General features: G+C 63.1%; 1 protein-coding gene across 1 annotated transcript in view; it reads right to left on the bottom strand.

Annotated features, from left to right (window-relative positions):
* SLIT1 (slit guidance ligand 1) overlaps nt 1–18,478 on the bottom strand; it is a 37,894-nt gene that overhangs the window by 7,433 nt on the left and 11,983 nt on the right. The window contains exons 5-19 of the mRNA XM_088528702.1: nt 4,855–4,926; nt 4,676–4,747; nt 4,214–4,285; nt 3,674–3,837; nt 3,180–3,327; nt 2,679–2,750; nt 2,492–2,563; nt 2,333–2,404; nt 2,116–2,259; nt 1,843–2,006; nt 1,531–1,554; nt 934–1,078; nt 731–805; nt 512–655; nt 53–196 (exon numbers count right to left, since the gene is read on the bottom strand). Coding sequence (XP_088384828.1) covers nt 53–196; nt 512–655; nt 731–805; nt 934–1,078; nt 1,531–1,554; nt 1,843–2,006; nt 2,116–2,259; nt 2,333–2,404; nt 2,492–2,563; nt 2,679–2,750; nt 3,180–3,327; nt 3,674–3,837; nt 4,214–4,285; nt 4,676–4,747; nt 4,855–4,926 — 1,584 coding nt within the window. The remainder of the gene's footprint in view (nt 1–52; nt 197–511; nt 656–730; nt 806–933; nt 1,079–1,530; nt 1,555–1,842; nt 2,007–2,115; nt 2,260–2,332; nt 2,405–2,491; nt 2,564–2,678; nt 2,751–3,179; nt 3,328–3,673; nt 3,838–4,213; nt 4,286–4,675; nt 4,748–4,854; nt 4,927–18,478) is intronic.

An 18,478-nucleotide genomic window follows, 5' to 3' on the forward strand; every position in this document is an offset into this window, starting at 1 on the left:
CAGCTGCCGCCGCGGCACAGCCCCGGGGAAGGGCTCTCCACGCGCCACATACAGCGTGGAGAGGGACTGCAGCGTGTCGAAGGCGCCTGGCGTGATGGTGCTGATCTGGTTGTCATAGAGCGAGAGCAGGCGCACGTTGCGCAGCCCCGTGAAGCTGTCGTTGTGGATGCAGCTGATGCGGTTGTTCCTCAGCATCCTGCAGGTAAGTTCAGGGCATGACTGAGGAAACTGAGCCCTAAGAACTCGGGCTCAGTCAGGCCAGCCCAGGCAGGTCCTGCGGGGCAGGAGCAGCCCAAGCCAGCTCCTAGGGCTGCAGCTGCACCCTGCAAAACTCAGCTCCTCCTGCAGAGCTTCGAGCTCCAGATACAGCCTGGGGATGGGGAAGCTGCTCCAAGCTGCACGCACTGCAATGCAAGCGGCACCAGCCCGGCAGCTTGGAGCAGGACAAGGAGCAGGGACATCGTGGTCCCTGTGCCTGACTGTGTTCCCGGGATGGAGGGAGCAGACTCACAGGGTCCTCAGCCCGTCCAGGCCCCGAAACATGCCGCTGCGCACCGACTCCAGCTGGTTGACGGTCAGGTGCAGCTCGCTGACGGACGCGGCCCCCTCGAATGCCCCGTCCTCAATCTCTGACACCTTGTTGTTGCTGAGGTTGCTGGTGGGGAAAAGCAGCAGGCTGGGACCAGGCACCCTCATGCATTCTTGGCCCAGCTGCATGTCCCATACTCACATTTTCTTCAGGTGTGGGAGCTTCTTGAAGATGCCCGTGGCCTCCAGGACAGAGATTTCGTTGTTGTTGAGGCGCCTGGGGTAGGCGGTGGAGAAAAGATCTCAGGGGACGGCTGCAAAGTGCCCAGCCCCAAGCAGAGCCGAGCGCCGCACAGCGGGTGAGGGAGCAGGGCAGGAGGGGACCGGCGTGGCCCAGGCTCTCACAGCTCCGCCGTGGACTGCGGGATGCGCTCAGGGATCTTGGTTAGCTTCAGGTTGGAGCACTCGACCACGCCGGACTCGCAGCGGCACTTGGGGGGGCAGACGACGTCGCTGTTGCACTCGCTGTTCAGCTGGTAGTCCTCCGTGCCTGCGGGGTGGCCAGCACGCAGTGAGCACCCGCACTGGCCCCGCTGACGCTGCCTGCATCACCGGCGTGCTCCCGTCCCGAACCTCCAGCCGGGCCCGGTTGTCCCCAGCCTGCAGCCTCCCCAGTTCCCCCGCCCCGGCCACCGCACGCAGCTGGCCCTGTCCGCATGTCTGTGGGACTGTTCCCCAGGCACGGGGCCAGGGGTCTGTCCTGGGGGCTCGCAGGCACCCCGCGAACACTGCCCTCCACGAGCGGAGCCGGGTGTCTTAGCGCCCAGGTGGGTGATGGCAGGACAAGGCGGGCGGCACCGCATCCCTCGGCAGCTGGGAATTCGGCTGTTACAGGGCATCCCATGGGAAATGCGGTCTGGCTCCACATGGCACCAACACTGCTGCAGGCAAGCAGACCCCCTCATGCACATGCCTAGGCACCCATGTGGCTCGTCCTCTTACCTGGGATGAAATACTGCTCTTTGGCTGCGGAAAGAAAAGCATGTGAATGCCAGTCAGCACAGAGCTGTTGTGAAGATGCACCATTTCCACCCCAAAATCTCACAGTTAAGGGCTTCAGGCAGTTGTGGCCAAGGGAATGAGGTGCAGGAGAGGGTTTGTTTCGTGGCTGGATCCCGCCAAGGGGTGAAGCCCCCTCTCCACCTTTCCATGCCCTGCAGCCGGCTCCAACCCCAGCCCAGCGGCTCCAACCCCAGCACCACAGGCTGCACGTGCCCACGGAGTGTCCGCAGCGGGGAAGGGGCCGCCTCTCACCCGAGCAGCGAAACTTCTTGCTCTTGATCTGGCCGATGCGCTTGTTGGCGAGGCGGCGGGGGCTGGCGCAGCGGGCGCCGCTGGTCTCCACGGGGTTGGCGCGCAGGAAGTCCGCCAGCCACTTGAGGTTGCAGTCACAGACAAAGGGGTTTTGGGCCAGGTGCCTGTGCCACGGAAGGAGCGAATGCTGGGCTGGGATCCCAGAGGACCTGGCACGTGCCACCGCAGGGCAGGCGGCAAGCCCAGGAGGTGCCAGCGCGGGGCTGTGCTCACAGCGTCTGGATGGCCCGCAGGGAGGCGAAGGTGCCCTTGGCCAAGCTCTGGATCTTGTTGTCGTAGAGCGAGAGCAGCGAGAGGTTCTGCAGGTCCTGGAAGGTGTCCGCCCGCACGCAGTTGATCTTGTTGGCGTTGAGCAGCCTGTTGGGAAGGGGCACAGTGAGGGGTCGGGCGCCCCACACTGCGGCCGCCCGGCCCTGCGCCCCCCGCTTACAGCAGCTGCAGAGCGAAGAGGCCCCCGAAGACGCCCTTGGGCAGCTCCGTGATCTTGTTGCCGTACAGCACTCTGGGGAGAGATGCTGGCATGAGGGGCCCGCTGCCCCTGTCCCGGGGGGCATGAGGATCCCTGCACACCCCCAGCACAGCCACTCACAGCGAGTTGAGCGAGCGCAGTCCCTGGAAGGCATCGGGAGCAATCTCCGAGATCTGGTTGTTGCTCAGGTCTCTGAAAGCCAAAGGGAGAGGGTGACCTGAGTCCCCTGCCCACAGCCTCCTCGCCAGCGAGTTGAGTGGGCGCCCCATGCCCACGGGAGCAGGGGGCCTGTGGGCAGCGTGCTTACATCCGCCGCAACTTCTTGTAAGGGGAGAAGGCACCGGGGGGGATGGACTTGATGCCGTTCAGCTCCAGACGTCTGCAAAGAGAAGGGGGAAGAGGTGAGGGCAGCAGGGCTGGTGAGTCCCCCCCAGCGCCCCATGGATGGGCAGGGGCACCTCCTCCCTCCCCTGGGGCCCTGGGCCTGGGGGTGCCTGCCACCTCGGCCACCCTCTGCGCGCCATCCCAGTGGGGGCTTTGCACTGTAATTGGATTCCCCTAAGGGGATTATTTCTCCATTTACATTTTCAACGCAGCTAAATCCAGGGCTGCCAAGCGGGATGCAGGGAGCCCCCACAGCTCAGTACCCTGCACCTGGCTGCGCGCAATGTGGATGCACTGCTGGGGGCTGCAGCACAGCATCACACAGGGCTACCGCCCCCCGGGCACGTTACAGCGCGCGGAGGAGCCGGCCCGCCACGGTGAGGGGCTGCCCTGGCACCGCGGCACCCTGCCCGCCCCTACTCACATCTCCGTCATGGTCTCGGGCAGGTTGGCGGGGATGGCTGTGAGCCCCTTGCCGCGGCAGTCCACGATGCCGTTGCTGCAGGTGCACATGGCCGGGCAGGAGCCGGAGGACAGGCTGCAGAGCTGGGCGCGCGCGCTGTCCGCTTGTCCTGCCAGGGAGGGAGCCAGCGTGGCAATAGCGAGGAGCCGGCCAGGCGCCCGGCTGGCACCACACCGGGGACAGGACCTCGGTCATGGCTGGGTTTGCTGGGACAACACGGGGCCCGGAGCTGCACGCCAAGCCGAGTGGGTGCATGTGGCACTGGTCCCGGTGTGTCCTGAGCCCGCACAGCTCCAGGGGCAGGGGCAGACGTCCCCTTTTAGAGCGGACCCCAGGGTGGTGACGTCCCTGCGCGGGCTCCCCTGAGCTGGGCACACATGGCGGGGAGTGGGCATGACCCAGTCAAGGGCGCAGAGTGTGTCCCTGTCCCGCACGCGCCGCCTCCGCCCCCTCACCGGAGCAGCTGAACTCGTTCTTCTGGATCTCGGCCACGTTGAGGCCGCGGAGCTGGGCTGGCCCGGAGCACTGGGTGAAGAGCCCGATGGTTGGGCGCTGGCGCAGCCACTGCGAGAGCCAGGCCAAGTGGCAGTCGCAGAAGAGGTGGTTGGAGTGCAGGCGGCTGCGGGCGGACGGGGCAGTCAGGGGCCATGGGATGGGTTGCCCACCCCCTCCTGCTTTCTGGCTGCCCCAAACCCACTGGGCACATTGAGGGGTGCCACAAAGGGAGTAGAGGGCCATGTTGCTCTGGAGAAGGGGCCATGGGGAGCCCAAGAGCCTCCGTATGGGTTGCCAAGCCCATCTTGTTTGGCACTGCTCAGGGGACGGGTCTGATCCTCCTTTGCCAGCCTGCAGGGTTGTGCCCCCTCCCTCCCCACGATGCTGCCAGGGCACTACTGAACAGTCGGCATATGGGAAGTAGGGGGTTGCTGGGACATCCAGATCTGGGGCATCCCGCTCCAGCCCTCGGGGTCCCATCGCACCCCACTGGCACTCACAATGTCCTCAGCTTGGGCATGTGGTTGAAGCTGGACACGGGGATGGAAGTGATGTTGTTGTTGTTCAGGGTCCTGCGGGGAGGCAGAGGGAGACAGGTCAGGACAGCCAGACCACAAAAGGGAGCGTGACTCCATCTGGACAGTGCCAAAGCCCGGGAAGCAACAGCACCCGCCCCAAGCAGGGCTGGATGGAGAGGAGAGGAACGGGGATGGACCAAGTGCCCAGGCAGGTGCTGCTGCCACTTGCAAGCTTTTCCTCCTATACAGTCAAGCAGACCCCGGGGCGGGATCGAGCCCTGGAGCTGGGAGAAGAGGCTCATCCCAGGCAGTGCCTGGTGCCAGACCCAGCTGGGAGAGACGATGCCATGCGGATGTCCCTGCGGCACCTGCGTGTGTGCGGAGCACCTGAGCGCACCCATCCCTGTGCGGAGCTGGCAGGACCTCCCAGCCTTGCCCACTTACAGGACCTCCAGCCCCCGCAGGGCGCGGAAGGCCCCCTCCTCGATGCAGCTGATCTGGTTCTTGTCCAGTTGCCTGCAGGGAAAAGGAGGAGGGCGCATTGCTGGGAGAGCCGGGGCAGGGAGCGCTCAGCCATCTCTGCCTCCCTCCATGCAAATCGTGGCCACCCTTATGTCACTCACAGGTTCTTGAGGTCGGTGGCCCCACGGAAAGCTTTCCTGGGAATGGCCTGGATGAAGTTCTCGCTCAGGTCCCTGAGGAAGCAGGAGGCAAAATGAGCAATGCTGTGAAGCACCGGGGGGGGGGGGAATCATCTGCCCTGAGTGTGGAGTACATCCTGGTCCTGTGCAGTGCTGGCATTTAATGCATCCCCCAACGCCCTGGAGAAGCCATAAATCAGCAAAGAGGGAGCTGCTCCTGCTGCCCCGAGCGTCCCAGTCATCCCGGAGGGAACTGGGCACCAGCCGGAGCAGCTGCAAGTGGCCAGGATACCGGCACTGCCCAGCTCCTGCCTGCGATGTGCAGAGCAGGGCACCCCTCAGGGAAAGCCCTTGGAGCTTAAACGCCCCATGACTGTGGCAATTATAGGTCCCCGCTGATTCATTGGTAATTACACTTGGTGACTCTCGCAGTCATTCCCATGGAGCCTGCCCTGCACTTTCCAGGGCACAAATAATTGGCTCGTTAATTACTTTACCTCCGTGCAATCGCCCACCCCGTGGTGCCAGCTCAGGGCTGTATGCAGTGGGCTCGGGCTCCCAGTGCTCCAGGGCCGGCTTTAACAAGGAGCACGCAGACAAACACCCATTGCAAGGCGGGCTGCAGGGGCAGGGGCGCAGCCCGCCCCACCACGGGCACCTGCGCGTGTTTTGCGGCTCCCCCGCGGCACCCTGAGCCGGGGCGCCCGGGAGCTGCGGAGCGGCGCCCGGCAGCGCTGCACGGAGCTGCAGCTGCCGCCGTGCAGTTTCCGCGCGACCCACGCGGCGGCACTGCCCGGCTTCCCCGGCGCTGCCGCCCCGCTCCGCGAGGAGCCTCCGCAGCGCAGACCCAGCCCCCTCCCGACACCGTGTGCCCCCCTCCCCGGGCTCTGCTGGAGCCCCCAGCTAACGCCCCGACCTCTCAGAGAAGTGCAGCATCCTGCCGAGTCCCTTCTCCCCTGCAAACGGCCTCACTGGCTGTTCAGGTTTGCCAGAACTTTTCCAGTTCTTTTTTTTTTTTTTTCTTCCCTACAAAACCCCACGGAAACCCCTGGATTAAGCTCACTGCTCCTCCTTGCAAAGCACTCAGTGCCTCGCGCTGCCCTTTTGCCACTGTCTGTCCTCCAACATGAAGCCGGCTGCAGCAGGGCCACCACAGTGGCCGGCACCCCTCGCCCAGCGGCAACCCCGGTGTGCAGCGGGTGTCACCCCTGGGGAAATGGGGCTCGTGCTTCCCCACACGCAGCACGCGGGTGCCCCAGCGCGCCCGGGGAGCAAATCCAGGCGTCTGTCTGCAAGCTGCTCACTTACAGCTCGCGCGGGAAGCGCTGCGAGGAGGCTGCATGTTACTTTGCACTGCTTCTCCTCTTCACAGCTTTTCATGACAGTCACCGATGAAGCGCTGCCACGCGGGCTACCGAAGCCAAGAGGGACAGACGCTGGATGGGAAGGTTTCAGCAAGGCCCCGGCACGGGCTTTACGTTGCCGGCGCAGTTACCCAGCTGACGACGACGGCACAAACACATGCTCTGCCGGCGGGAGCCGCGCTCCCCGGCGCGAGAACACGGCACGGCCCCTTCCCTCCTGGTGTTTCTTAGCTCCCAGCTATGTTTGCTTTACACGTCGCCACCGAGGAAACAGCAGATGGCAACGGCTGTGCTCCGGCGCACGGCTCGTGGCGCCCGCGCCAGCACCGTGTCGCAGCCCTCTGCGCACAGGCGCTTCGCCCGCCGGCACCGCTCACGGACCAAGGGCACTCATGCTCCTCACGGCCCCGCTGGTGTTCATGCGCTTGGCCCACAGTTGGGGCCCAAAGACCAATCCAGCACCCTGGACACAGATGCCCTCAAAAGTCGTCAGGGCATCTTGCGGTGGCAGTGAGCAGCCCAGCGGAGAGGCGGGTTTGTAGGAGAAAGCAGCCTTTCTCCTGAAAGTGTTTTCTTTACTTCTGGTTCATTTCTAAATATTTTCCTAAAACTTCAAGGCTGTGGTTTCCTAATTGCTGAATGCGGGAGATGCCGAGTAGTTGTTCCATCCACAACTCCATGTTCATCCCCACCCCGGGAGCTGTGCACCGTATTGCCCTGAGGATGCGGTAGTTTCTCCCGGCATGGGTGCAACAGGCTCGTGGGGTGCTTTGGGAAGGAGGAAGGATGGGGAAGACGGAGCCTGCCATGGGCATTGCCCAGACCCTGCCTGGGGACGCTCGCACCTCCCATGTTTTCCAGTTGCCCAGCAGCCCTGGTGCCCTGCGCGGCTCTCCCCGCCGCGGCAGCCTCCCCGCGAGGCTGGCGCAGACCCCGGCTCACCGGGGAGCGCGGCGCGGGGCTGGCAGGGGCTCAGCGGCGGGAGCCAACCCCCCGGCGCGCGGCCCTGCCCGCCGCTTAGCAGGGCGCCCGAGCAAAACTGTTCGACATCGCTTCCCAGTGGGGAGCCCACTCAGGCAAACAAACCCCGGCTGCCTTAATCTCCGCAGCAAGAGCCCGGCGGGCCGGCGGGAGGCCGGGAGGGAGGGGGCCGCCGCGGGGCCGCGGCGTCCGGGCGGCTATTACCACGCTCCCATTCTCTCGGCTAATCCTGACTTCACACTTTAACCTGATTGAGCCTTGTTTGCGGAGCTGGCTCCTCGCGCGCCGTGAGGGGATTAGGGCCGGCCGCAGCAGGGAGGTAATTGCTTCCTCGCAGCGCTGGCCCCGGCTCCGCCGAGCCCCCCGGCGCCTGCCAGCCGCGCGCGACAGCGCTCGCCGCTCGCCTCCGCGCGCTGGCAGCCTCCGCGCGCCCGGCCCCGGCCTTGGCAGCCGCTGCCGCCAGCAGCTCCCTCGGCAGCCGGAGCAGCCAGCCCGCCGAGGCGACCCGGGAGCGCGTCCGTGCTGCAGCACGCAGGTGCCATCCCGCGTTGTGCGGTGACACGCGAGAGGGGGCACCCGCGGCAGGGAGGCAGGCGGGAGCAGGGCTCCGCGCACGCACCGAGCCTTACGTCAGGCTCTTTGATTTTTAATGGGCTCCTCTGGGCTCCAGCAGCTGCTGGCGCTGCTGCAGCCTGGCTGGGGGGATGAGACAGGCGTCCCACCCCCTGCGCCTCCACCTCATGCTCTGTCCCTGAGGTCACCGGGAGCCTGCGCACTGCCTGCTGCTGCCCGTGACCCCTGCGCCTCCCTAGGCATCGCAGGGAGGAACGGCAGCCTCAAGGAGAGCGGCGCTGGACCAGGCGCAGGCAGAGGAAGAGAGGAGAGGATGCACGTGCAGCCCTGCAGCTGGGCACACAGGAGCAACGTGCGGGGCCGCAGGGGGATGCTCGGGGAGCCCATCACCCTTCACACATCCCAACCACCCCGCAGCCGCACACGGCACCACCACCATCCCGGGGCTCCCGCTCCAGTCTCATCCTGTCACTCCCACTGCGGGGTGAGGCGGGGGACAGGCAAGGGAGGCTGCTCTGCCGCCCCCGCTGGGGTGACCAGCTGGTGGCCGCATGCAGCAACGCGGCCTCAGCGGGACCGCGCAGCCTCCCCGCCTCCCGCCCGCAGGGCCCCGCTGGCAGCCGGGGCCGCTGCTCCATCAGGCAGCCTCAGCAGCCGACAATTACGTGCTGAGTAAATCGATGGGCTATAATTGGACTATTAAGATCTCATTATAGTGCTGGCTCCGAGTGCCACAGCATGCTGGGCGAGACCGCTCTCTGCAGCCAAGGAAAGAGCCCCGGGCCAGGCAGTGGGCGCTCGGGTGACCTGCCTCGGCATCCGAGCACCACGGCACAGCAGAGCTGTCCTCACGGAGCAAGGCACAAGGTGCCACTGAGTACCATTGCACCGAGTGTATGTGACTGTAGACATCAGCCACACGAGCCAGGTCCACGTTCTCTGTTTCCCATTCACACACGGCAGGGAAATGCTGCCAGATCGGGGACACGGCGCTTTGCACCGCTCTGCCCTGCGTAAAGGGCCTTGCACAGCACCGTGCGGAGCAGGGCTCCAGCCCTGGCCCTGCTCTGCTCTCCAGACGATGCACAGATGCAGATGCTCTACAGCACATTAAAGCAGGATAGGTCTGCACGGGCGTGCTCGGTCAGCTAAGCACAAGCTGGTAAAATGCAACTTATGCTCATGGCAGTAATTACTGGGAAAAACCCCTCCCTTCCCCAGCACCTTAGTGCTGATTTCACAAAACAGCTCAGTGCACATATGAGCTGGGTGAGTCTGTCGGGCGCCAGTTTGGGCACAGGGGAAGGCAGGGACATGCAACACGCCCCTGGGCACAGGCGCCAGCTGCATCCCGCGGCTCGGGCAGGGCCTTTCCCGGCCCCGCAGGGCCTGTGTGGAAAAGCCCTATGCCCGAAGGCAAACTCTGTGCCGTGGCTGCGCTCCAGCTCCCGCCAGGAGCGGCTCCTGTGCGGGCTGCGCTGCAAAGCCGAGCGGCAGGACTCTGCCTCCGCGGGGCAGAGGATGTTATGGGAACAAGAGGAGCTGGCCGAGGAAAAGAGGGGAGGGTGGGCGGGAGGCGGAGGGGGAATAAAGCATCTGCCACCCACCCTGGAGCCTCTTCAGAGGCTGAAACAAGTTAAAAGCGGCAGCCTTAATGGGAGCACAAGTGAAACAACAAGCGCGAGCGCAGGGTGCCTGACGCCACTCCCGCCCCTGCTGCCCCTTTGTTCCTGAAGCCTGCTAGTTGCTGGAGAGGGGGACAGCAGGAGGCCACAGCCCGAGCGGTGGCACCCAGTGCCCCTGGCCCCCGGCCCAGCACACGCGCTTGCAGGGCGCAGCTCAGCATGCACGCTCACAGGGCACCGCGCAGGGTGCATGCTTACAGGACACTGCACAGCATGCATGCTCACCAGGCGCAGCACAGCATGCACACTTGCAGGGCGCAGCACAGGGTGCACCCAGAGGGAGCCAGCTCCACCAGTGCCTGCAGGTAGCCCTCGCTGTCGGCCAATGCATCTCACCTGGGTGAGGACTCGTCCCTGCCAGTAAGTGCCTTGATGGGACACCAGGTATTAAACTGCATCCAAACTGCCCTTTCTGAGTCACAGGCAGTGCCCTGCCTGCTCTGCCAGAGTGGCTGGAAGCTGAGGTGCCTCAAGGACCCAGACGGTGTCTCAGTTGCATCTCCCGAGGCAGGGTCTGATGCCTCTCTCCATCTCTACTTTCCATGGACGCAGTCCCCTCTGCCCCAGTACCCAGTGATCTTGTTCTTCTCCCTCCTTTCATGCTTTGGCTTCTGCCTCACCCTTTACTAGTAGGAAATCCCCACAAAACCTTCCACCCAAGCGTTTCCAGCACCCGCACTCCCGATTTATCCTGCAGCCCACACAGCCCCGTCGGGATGGCACCATCCTGCCAAGTGCCAGCACTGTCGAGTAAGGCCACGAGCCGCCTCCTGCCCACGGCTGCACACCAGCCCACGCAGAGCCAGACCCGAGCTCCTGCGGGCTGTGGGAGCGCAGTGCTGGGACTCGAGACCTGCGGCGTGCTGCTCACCCGCTGCGCAAGGAAACAGCCAAGTCTCCGCACTTCACCCAGCCCCGAAGCCTGTGACGGCAAAGGGTGTGCGGGGAGGTGCATTGGCCTCGTGTCTGCACCAGTTAACCCCGACAATATGAGAAAGGAGACGCGTGTCCTACATTGGCTTCCCGGTAACATCCTTGTCACAGCACCCAGTGCATCCGTGACGGGCGCGCGAGGCAGACGCAGCCTGTGCCGGCCAGCCCGGCAGCGCTGCAGCCACTGCTCCCTGCCCAGCGGCTCGTGCCGGCAAAGCCGCCCCTGGCTCCGCGCGGCAACACTCAGCCAAGGTGCAAATGAAAAAGCAAATAAAGCTCCTCTGCCAGGCAGCCCCGAGCCCGGCGGGGAGCTGGCTGCAGCTCTCGTTAGCAGACGCATCCCCGGGTTTGCGGCACTGCCGGGCTCTGAGCTAATTGACTCGCCGGCTCTGAGGCTTTTAATTGCTAATAAGTGTGAAGCCAGCCCTGCCGGCCCTCCTGGACTGCTCCGAGGTGCGAATGAGGCTGAGCCAAGCCGAGAATTGCATCCCGGCTGTTCCCGCTCCCGTGCAGCCTGGCAAGCCAAGGCACAAGGCTGCCAAGCGGCTCGCTCAGCCGAGCTCCTGCAGCACGGGCACATGGCACGGGCACAGGATTGCTTCAGCCCTCAGCTCCATGGGTCTAGCAACTCCTAGCCCCAGTCCCGGCTCTGGGATGGCCATAGCAAGCTCCGGCTGGTCTGCAGGATGCTCGGAAAGTGGCGCTGAACTCTGCAGGAGCTGGAGAGAGCTGCTGAGTTACTGCCCTGGCCTGAGCAAGTCCTTCAGGCTCCTCACACTCGACCGTGGTGCCAGGATGGGCAAAAGCTTGTGCCCCAGTGGAGGCTGTATCTCATATTCTGGCTGCCTGAAAGCACCCGGCAGCATCTACAGAGGTGGGATAAGGGTAGGAGACACCCCTGGTCACTGTGCTGCCAAATGGGGTTTGAACGTCTCTGTCCTCACTGCACCGCGGCCAGTGGGTCTGCGCCATGCCCCCGCTGCAGAAGTGCTCTTTGGAGAGCACAAAAACACCGTGGGACGGGAGAAGCCTCTGCCTCCAGGCCCTTACACAGCTGCAGCGCCCGCGGCTACGAAACGCTGCCGCCCACGAGCCCAGCACGCTCGGGAGGCGAGTCCTCCTGTGTGCAGGGGGAAAACAGAAATGAGACACCAGAAACATGTCTCTCTGCTCCTCATGTCTTTCTCTAGATTGAAGCGCCCCTGCACGCTGCACACCAGGGTCTCACGGAGACCCCCAAGCCTCCCAAGAGAGCTCAAAGTGCTGCTGTTCACCCATGCCCCTTTGTAAGCTGCTCCAAGGGGCCTTTGGGGCTAATAATGCATATCCACATCTTGTCCCTGTTCCAAACGCAGTTCCTGTCAGGTTTGGACGTGGTGGCTGTGACCTGGCTGGTGCCCACCTTATCCCTGTGCCCCGAGTGACCTCTTGGTGACAGCCGCATGACGGACTGGGAAGCTGTGCATCTCCCAGGAGGCCAAGCCAACGACTTGCGTTTCCCATGGAGGCCGAGCATCTCCGCAAGTCCCCACTCCTCCTGGGTGGAACGCACAAGCAGAGCATTTGGGGAGCATCCCACAAGGCTGGACATAAGCGCTGGCCCTTATGCAAAGAGCAGCAACACCACTAGCCTCGCCACTATCACCTGCACCACGCCAGAGACTCCCCAAGGAAAACCACCCATGCTAGGTGCCATCCTTCCCATGCTGCAGATCCCTCAAGCATCTCCCAGACTCCTTGCCAAACCCTCTCTGCTGACACCTCCGCAGGAGCAGCCCCATGGGCCTCCTAGGAGCCTGGAGCAGCTTTTGGTTCTGCAAATGCATCAAGGACAGCAGAGCGAAGACCCCGCTACACAACCACGGGTCCCCAGCACGGCACGGGCAGGAGCTCTAGGGCCCAGCGGGAGCAGCCGCCGCCGAGCGCGCCGGGCAGGCTTGTTGTGAGCAGGCCTGATTGAAGCTGCTTTCCCGCTGACACTGCCACTCCTTCATCATTACTGACTCGCGGGCTTCCAACTGCCGAGATTAAAGGGGGGATGAAACCTCCTAGCAGTGGGGTCCCGCCTGCGGCTCCGGCAGGGGATGATGCCCGCAGCCGAGCAGGCTGCTGGAGAGGGCGCCCAGGGAGCCTTCAAAGGCTGCAGGATGCAAGCACGTCTCTCATATGATTCATATTTTGCCAGATTCCAGCTCAGTTTTGAGATAAAAATAACTTTTTTTTTTCTGGAGACAAGTGCATCATGGGCCCAAGAAGGTGCAGCAGCCCCACGGGAGCTTGCAGGAGCCGCGCCGGGATGAGCCCTGCTCCAGCCTGGCACAGGAAAATGCGGACCCTGAAGCGTCCCAAGCAGCTCTGAAAGGGCACCGAAGTGGCCAGGGCACCTGCAACCAGCTTTCCCCTAGCTCAGTGTTGCGCATGGCTATGAAATCACCACCAACTAATTAGAGAGCCCCACTCTTGCCTAATATGCCAAAAGCTGCCTCCTAATTAAATATTATAGGGATTTAAAAGCACTTGCGACAACATATTAGATATGTAAAATCCTGCAAATTAGCCAGAGACACCACTGAAATCCTGCCAGGGAACAACGCGTCTTCCTGGCTGGGCAGAAATCTGGGACATCTTTTCATGTAAATTGGGAGAAGGGGCTATTCTTCTGGCCAAGCCTTTTATCGGGGTTTGAGCCTCATGGAGCACAAAGGAGGCAGCCCAGAAACGGGGCTGTGCCGGGCCCGAGAGCTGCTGCGGCCACAGAGGCGGTGGAGATGCAAGGGGCTCCCAGTTAGTTAAGTAAACATTAATGCAAATTGCCTGCGAGCCTGGAGATGAGATCCCGGCCGCTGCCGCTCGGGGCGGAACAGCCGCTTTTCCCTATTATCAGCCCCTGAGCCCGCCGCGGCCGTCGGGAGATAGCGGGAAGCTGCTCCGCACTAGAAGAAAGGAGCCACGAGAGGCAATTTCCACCCGCCCGCCACACATTTGATGTCTTGTGAAGTCGACTTCACACGTGCTGGCTCGTCCCTGGTGTGCGAGAACCCCCCCGCCTGCACCCCAGAGGCTTCCGCGCCGGGATCAGGGGTGGCTGCAGCCGGAGCCTGCGCTCGCTCTGCCTCCCAGTGCGGGGCTCTGCCCAGCTTCCCCATCCCCAACCGCGCGTGTCTCCCCTGGCCTCAGCCGCTGCCGTCAGCGCTCGGCATGGTGCAGCCTGCGCCAGCCCGAGCCACCCGGGACGAGGTGCCCACAAGTACCTGCCCCACGGCGGGCAGCACCCCAGAGCCTGGTGGAGCGCTCGGCTCCAGCAGCAGCCCGGGCGAGTGGCTCCGCAGGAGGGTCCCCTCGGGACATGCTTAGCCTCGCTGCTCCCACAGGATGAGCTGCCTCATTGCCCCTTATACCAGCAAGGATTAGGGCATGGAGACAGCATATGCAGGGCCGGGAGCAGAGCACAGGTCCTCCCCACCCCTGGGAAATCCCGGCTCCATGCAAGGCCTGCTGAAAGCTCTCCCGGGTCAACCCCAGCTGGCTGCCGGAGCCAGGGTGTCTGCAGGGGCCTCTCCCGGGGCTCCGGAGCCGGGAGCCCGCGCTCCCCTCCAGGCAGCCGGGAGCCAGCCAGGCATGGGGCTGCCGATGGGGAGGCGCCGCAGCCGGATCCGAGCCGGGGGCTGGCGGCGCACGCGCCCCCCGCCACGCACAGCAGCAGCCCGGCCCCGTCTGCGGCCGCACGCTGCGAAGGCCCCCGGCGCGGTCAGCTGGCGGACGGGCTCCTGGCACAGCGGGAAGGGGCTCGGGCAGCCCATCGCCCCGGGAGGGAGCAGCCTGCAGCGGCGCCCGCCACCAGGCCGCACACAGCTGCTCACCACGGGCCTTATCCCTGCCCCTGCAAGGAGCATCTCAGCCCGTATCAATAATTCACAGGTACAAACGATAAGGTTAGCTGGGCTGGCCCAGGGCGAGCAGGGGGAAGGGGCCGGCGCGCTTGCTGCTGTTAATGCACGCTTGGCGGGGCGGGCAGGATAAATATTTAACAACGTGTCTCCGAGCAAATGTCCGTGACCAAGGGCTGGACACAGGTTGTAGGCAGAGCTGCTGCTGCCCCGGCAAGGCCATTAACATGGCAAATGCTAATGGGGCCGCCACGGAAGCTGAGGGTCTCTGCCCAGTGTATTCCTCTCCGCAGAGCATGAAGGTGCCCGCTTGGCCGCGGCGCGGGGAGCATCGGCCGCGCCAGCACCTCGGCCCACGGGGCCGGTGGGTGGCCGGGTGGCTCATTGTGCGGCCGCGTGACAAAGGCGGCACAAAGCAGCCACACACCGCACTTTGTGGCCGCTTCCTCCCGCCGCCGGCGCGCGCGGAGGGGGAGCTTTGCCTGCAAATCCCTCCGGCGCGGGGGCAGAATAGGTGTCTTTGTTCGAGAGGCGGGAAAAAAAAATGAAATACATTAAAATAAAACACACAAAACCCACCCCCAGCCGCAGCGGGCTTCGAGGATGGGAGCACAAAGATCCCTGGAGCGTGTAAGGAAAGTGCTGCAGCCCGGGGACGCGGGGTCAGCGCGCGGGGAGCGCACGCGGGCGCTTGCGCACAGCCTCGCGTGCTGCCCACACGCGGGTGCACGCACAAAGGCAGGCTTCTTCCCGCAGCTCCGCTGCAGGAGCGGTTGCTCAGAGCCAGGGGAGCCCCGGGTGCTCCTTGCAAAGCTGAGCTAGCACTGCTCTGCACAAGACACTTCGCAGCCTGTAAAATTGAACCAGAGCTGCTTCTGCTTTTACTGCACCAGCAAAAGGCAACTCAAGGCACTGGGACTGGTCCTGCCCGGCATCGCTGCGCCAGCCCCTTCCCCACCATGAAGGGCAGCAGGAGCCCGTCTTTCCTGCTGGGGGCTCAGCAGTTATCACCCTACGGGGCGAGGAAACCAAACTCATTTCTAGTCTGAACTTGTCTCATTTCAACCTCCAGCTACTGAATCATTTTATGCTTAAAAAAAAGGAAAAGAAAAAAAATTAATGAGCTGTCTGCAATTAGGCTTCTCCCCATGCAAGTACCCAGCGACTGTGATCAAATCCCCCTCCTAACCTCCTCTAGCATCAGCTAAGCATCAACCACAAGCGTTTTAATTTCTTCACTTCCAGGTGGGTTTTCCAGACCTTCAGCTATTCCCCTGCTTCCTCTCTGAATTCCTCTCCTTTCCTAATTTCTCAGCCCCTCTCTGCCCCAGGGGCCAGGGAGCAATACTGCACCCCAGCACGCTGCATCCCAGGGCCACATCCCGCGAGGATGCTAAGCCCTTTCCAGTGTCCCTCGGTCCCCAGGTGCTGCTCCCTGCCTCCCTGCCGTGACCTACATTTAGCTGCCGGCTGCGCGACCCTGCACTGCGGCTGCTTCCCGGCACAGGTGTCTCACTCGGAGCCGCCGGCTCCCTGCACCCTTCCCCTTTCCTTCCAAACCTGGGTGCAATTTCACACTCAACTCCACACATTATTGTCACCAAGGATCCTGTTCCCTCCCCAACCCGGCACTCCGGATCCAGGATGTCAGTGGGAGCGGAGCCCGGCTGCCCCCCGCCAGCAGCACCACGCTGGTGGCTCCCTGCGGATGTCTATCACGGGATCAGGCTGTCAGAGACGCTACCCGGATTTTTGCAGAATATTAATGTTTTCATCACAATATCCTTCAGGCAAGAGGAAAGTGACTTGTGGGAGTCTTGGTGTATCATGTCAGCGCAGTCACTACTATAAACCCAATTTGTCAGCTCATCAGGAAAAAAAATGATCCTGGGTTTGTTTGACGAGAGCAATTTTCCGTGCGGATTGGCATTAATTATCCTCTAATTCTTCGCCGATTGCCGCCCGTGCCGTTATTTTAACTGTGATCAACGTCAAGCTGGAGGCAGAGCAGCCGAGGCGGCCGCAGTGCCACAGGGGTTAACAGTCTCCCTGTCCTTCACAAGGGGCAAAGTGACGGATGCACAGAAGAGTGTCACAAAGTGTCACGACCCTGCATGCTCAGGGACAGGCGGCGGGAGCTGCCACCGCGGTGGCTGCAGTGAGGACAGGGAGCCCACGGGAGCTGTTGGCATTTGCTTTTGGGCAGGTTATCCCAGTGCTGAGGAATGTGGGCTCAGCACCTGCGCGGCCCCCGCGGGAAGGGGCCATGCACAGAGCAGCCCAGGGACGTCCCCTCTCCGCTCCGCTGTTTGTTTTCTCAATATTTGTGGAAGGAAATGAGAGGCGGTCGGAGGGACAGGGAGAGGGGCCAGGGCCGGCTCGCTTGCCGCGAGCTCAGCCACGCTGTCCCACTGCAGCGCTCACACCAGCACCAGCCTTTTCCAGGCTCTCCCAGCTCATGCCTTCGGGACCATCAAGATGTTAATGACAAAGCACCGGTGGCCACTGTGCATCCCGCAGCTCCGCCGAGCTCGCACCCCCGGCAAAGCCAGCAGTGGCCCGGCACCCGGCCACCTCCACGGCGCTGCTTCCCAGTCCTGGATGCCCATCTGGAACCCATTAGGTACCTTTAATCCCCCTCATCCATTCTGGTGCTGTCTGGGCTCCCCCCAATGCACACAAACGCTGCCATTCAAGCAGCTAATTTAAACAAATTCTGCCCAGCCGCCACGTCGAGAGGCAATGAAAAAGGCAAACGAAGCAGCTCAAAGCCAAGGAGGAGGGGAGGGAAAATAAGAGAAGAAATAAAGGAAGAAAAGAAAGAAGCCGGCTCGGCACGGCAGGGCTGATACCCAGGACGGCCAGCTGCATCCTCCGTCCCAGCCAGCCGCCGTCCTCGCCGCTCGCAGGCAATCAGATACCATGCGGGCTGTGTAATTGGATGGTAAAGGCTAGAGAGAGACATCTTATAGCTCGGGTCTAATCTCATTAACACCCGGCTGCGGGGATGCTGTGAAATCGCAGGATGCAGGAATGAGCAGCACGCTGCGCCCGTGGGGAGGAGAGCAAGCGAGCCGGAGCGGGCCGGGAGGAAATGCCGCCGCTCGGAGCGCTGCACGAGCCGCCGGCCGCCCGCCCTGCGGCCGCGGAGCCCCGCGCTGCCCCGGCCGCAGCCCGCTCGGGTGAGGAGTAATTAACAGCGGCGGCAGTAATTGCTCTCTTGCTGCCACGCTTCACCGCGCGCTACTTGGGGCAGGATTTTCCTGGGGAGCTGGGACACAGGGCCGGCCACGCAAGGGCAGAGCGGATCTCCCGGGACGTAGCCGATGGGGAGCGGTGCCGAGCGCCCCGGAGGGCCCATCCCAGCCGCATCCCCGTTGCCCAGGCGACCCACAGGCCCGTGTCCTGTCGCCACGGCCACCACAGCCCCTGGGAAAAAGCATCCCGGATCGGGAAGGGGGGGCCAGGGATGGGGAGGGCTGAGGAAGCCGTTTCAACCCGCCGCCGCTTCCCGTCTCCCATTCTGCGGAAAACAAGGCGGCAAGACATCTTCGGTTACAAACAGCTCCCTTGGGAGCTGTAAAAATTAATCCAGCTTTTCCTGTCCTGAAGGAAAACACGGTGATTGGGATTGAAGCCCTGCAGGGGCGGAGGGGAGCCCGATGCCCACAGAGGGGCTGGGGCACCATAATCCACAGGCGGCTCGGCTCCGGCGGGGGTCTGAACGCAGACGTCTGCATCAAGATGGTTGAGAGAGGATATGCCCGTGATGATAATTAATTTAGGACAGACAAGAATCCAGGGAACAAATGAACACCCCCCCATCCCCAAGGCCAGGGCAGCAGCGCGCTCGGGCAGCGCCGCAGGGAGTGATGAGTGCGCGGAGCGCGGCCAGGCACCCACCGCGCAGGGTTAATTATCGGTGTGCATTAGCGGAGCTGCAGGATGCATGTGCACAAGCACCAAGTTATAATTTACTTTAAATCACTGCCTGATGCTAATACACTCTAACACTCTTTTTTTTTCCCTTCCACATCCTAGAAATTGCTGAAGGATAATTTTGCTCACGATTCTTCTAAAATTACTTTGAACCTTCCTGCTACCTGAGCTGTAAAAACGTGCGCCGGCGGGAAATGCCTTGATTCTGCTACCAGAAGGTACCGCCAAAAGCAGCGACTTCTGC

This window comes from Tinamus guttatus, unplaced genomic scaffold, assembly GCF_059628265.1.
Source record: "Tinamus guttatus ecotype Peru unplaced genomic scaffold, ASM5962826v1 Tinamus_guttatus_pri_ptg000314l, whole genome shotgun sequence".
NCBI classification, from domain to species: Eukaryota; Metazoa; Chordata; class Aves; order Tinamiformes; family Tinamidae; genus Tinamus; species Tinamus guttatus.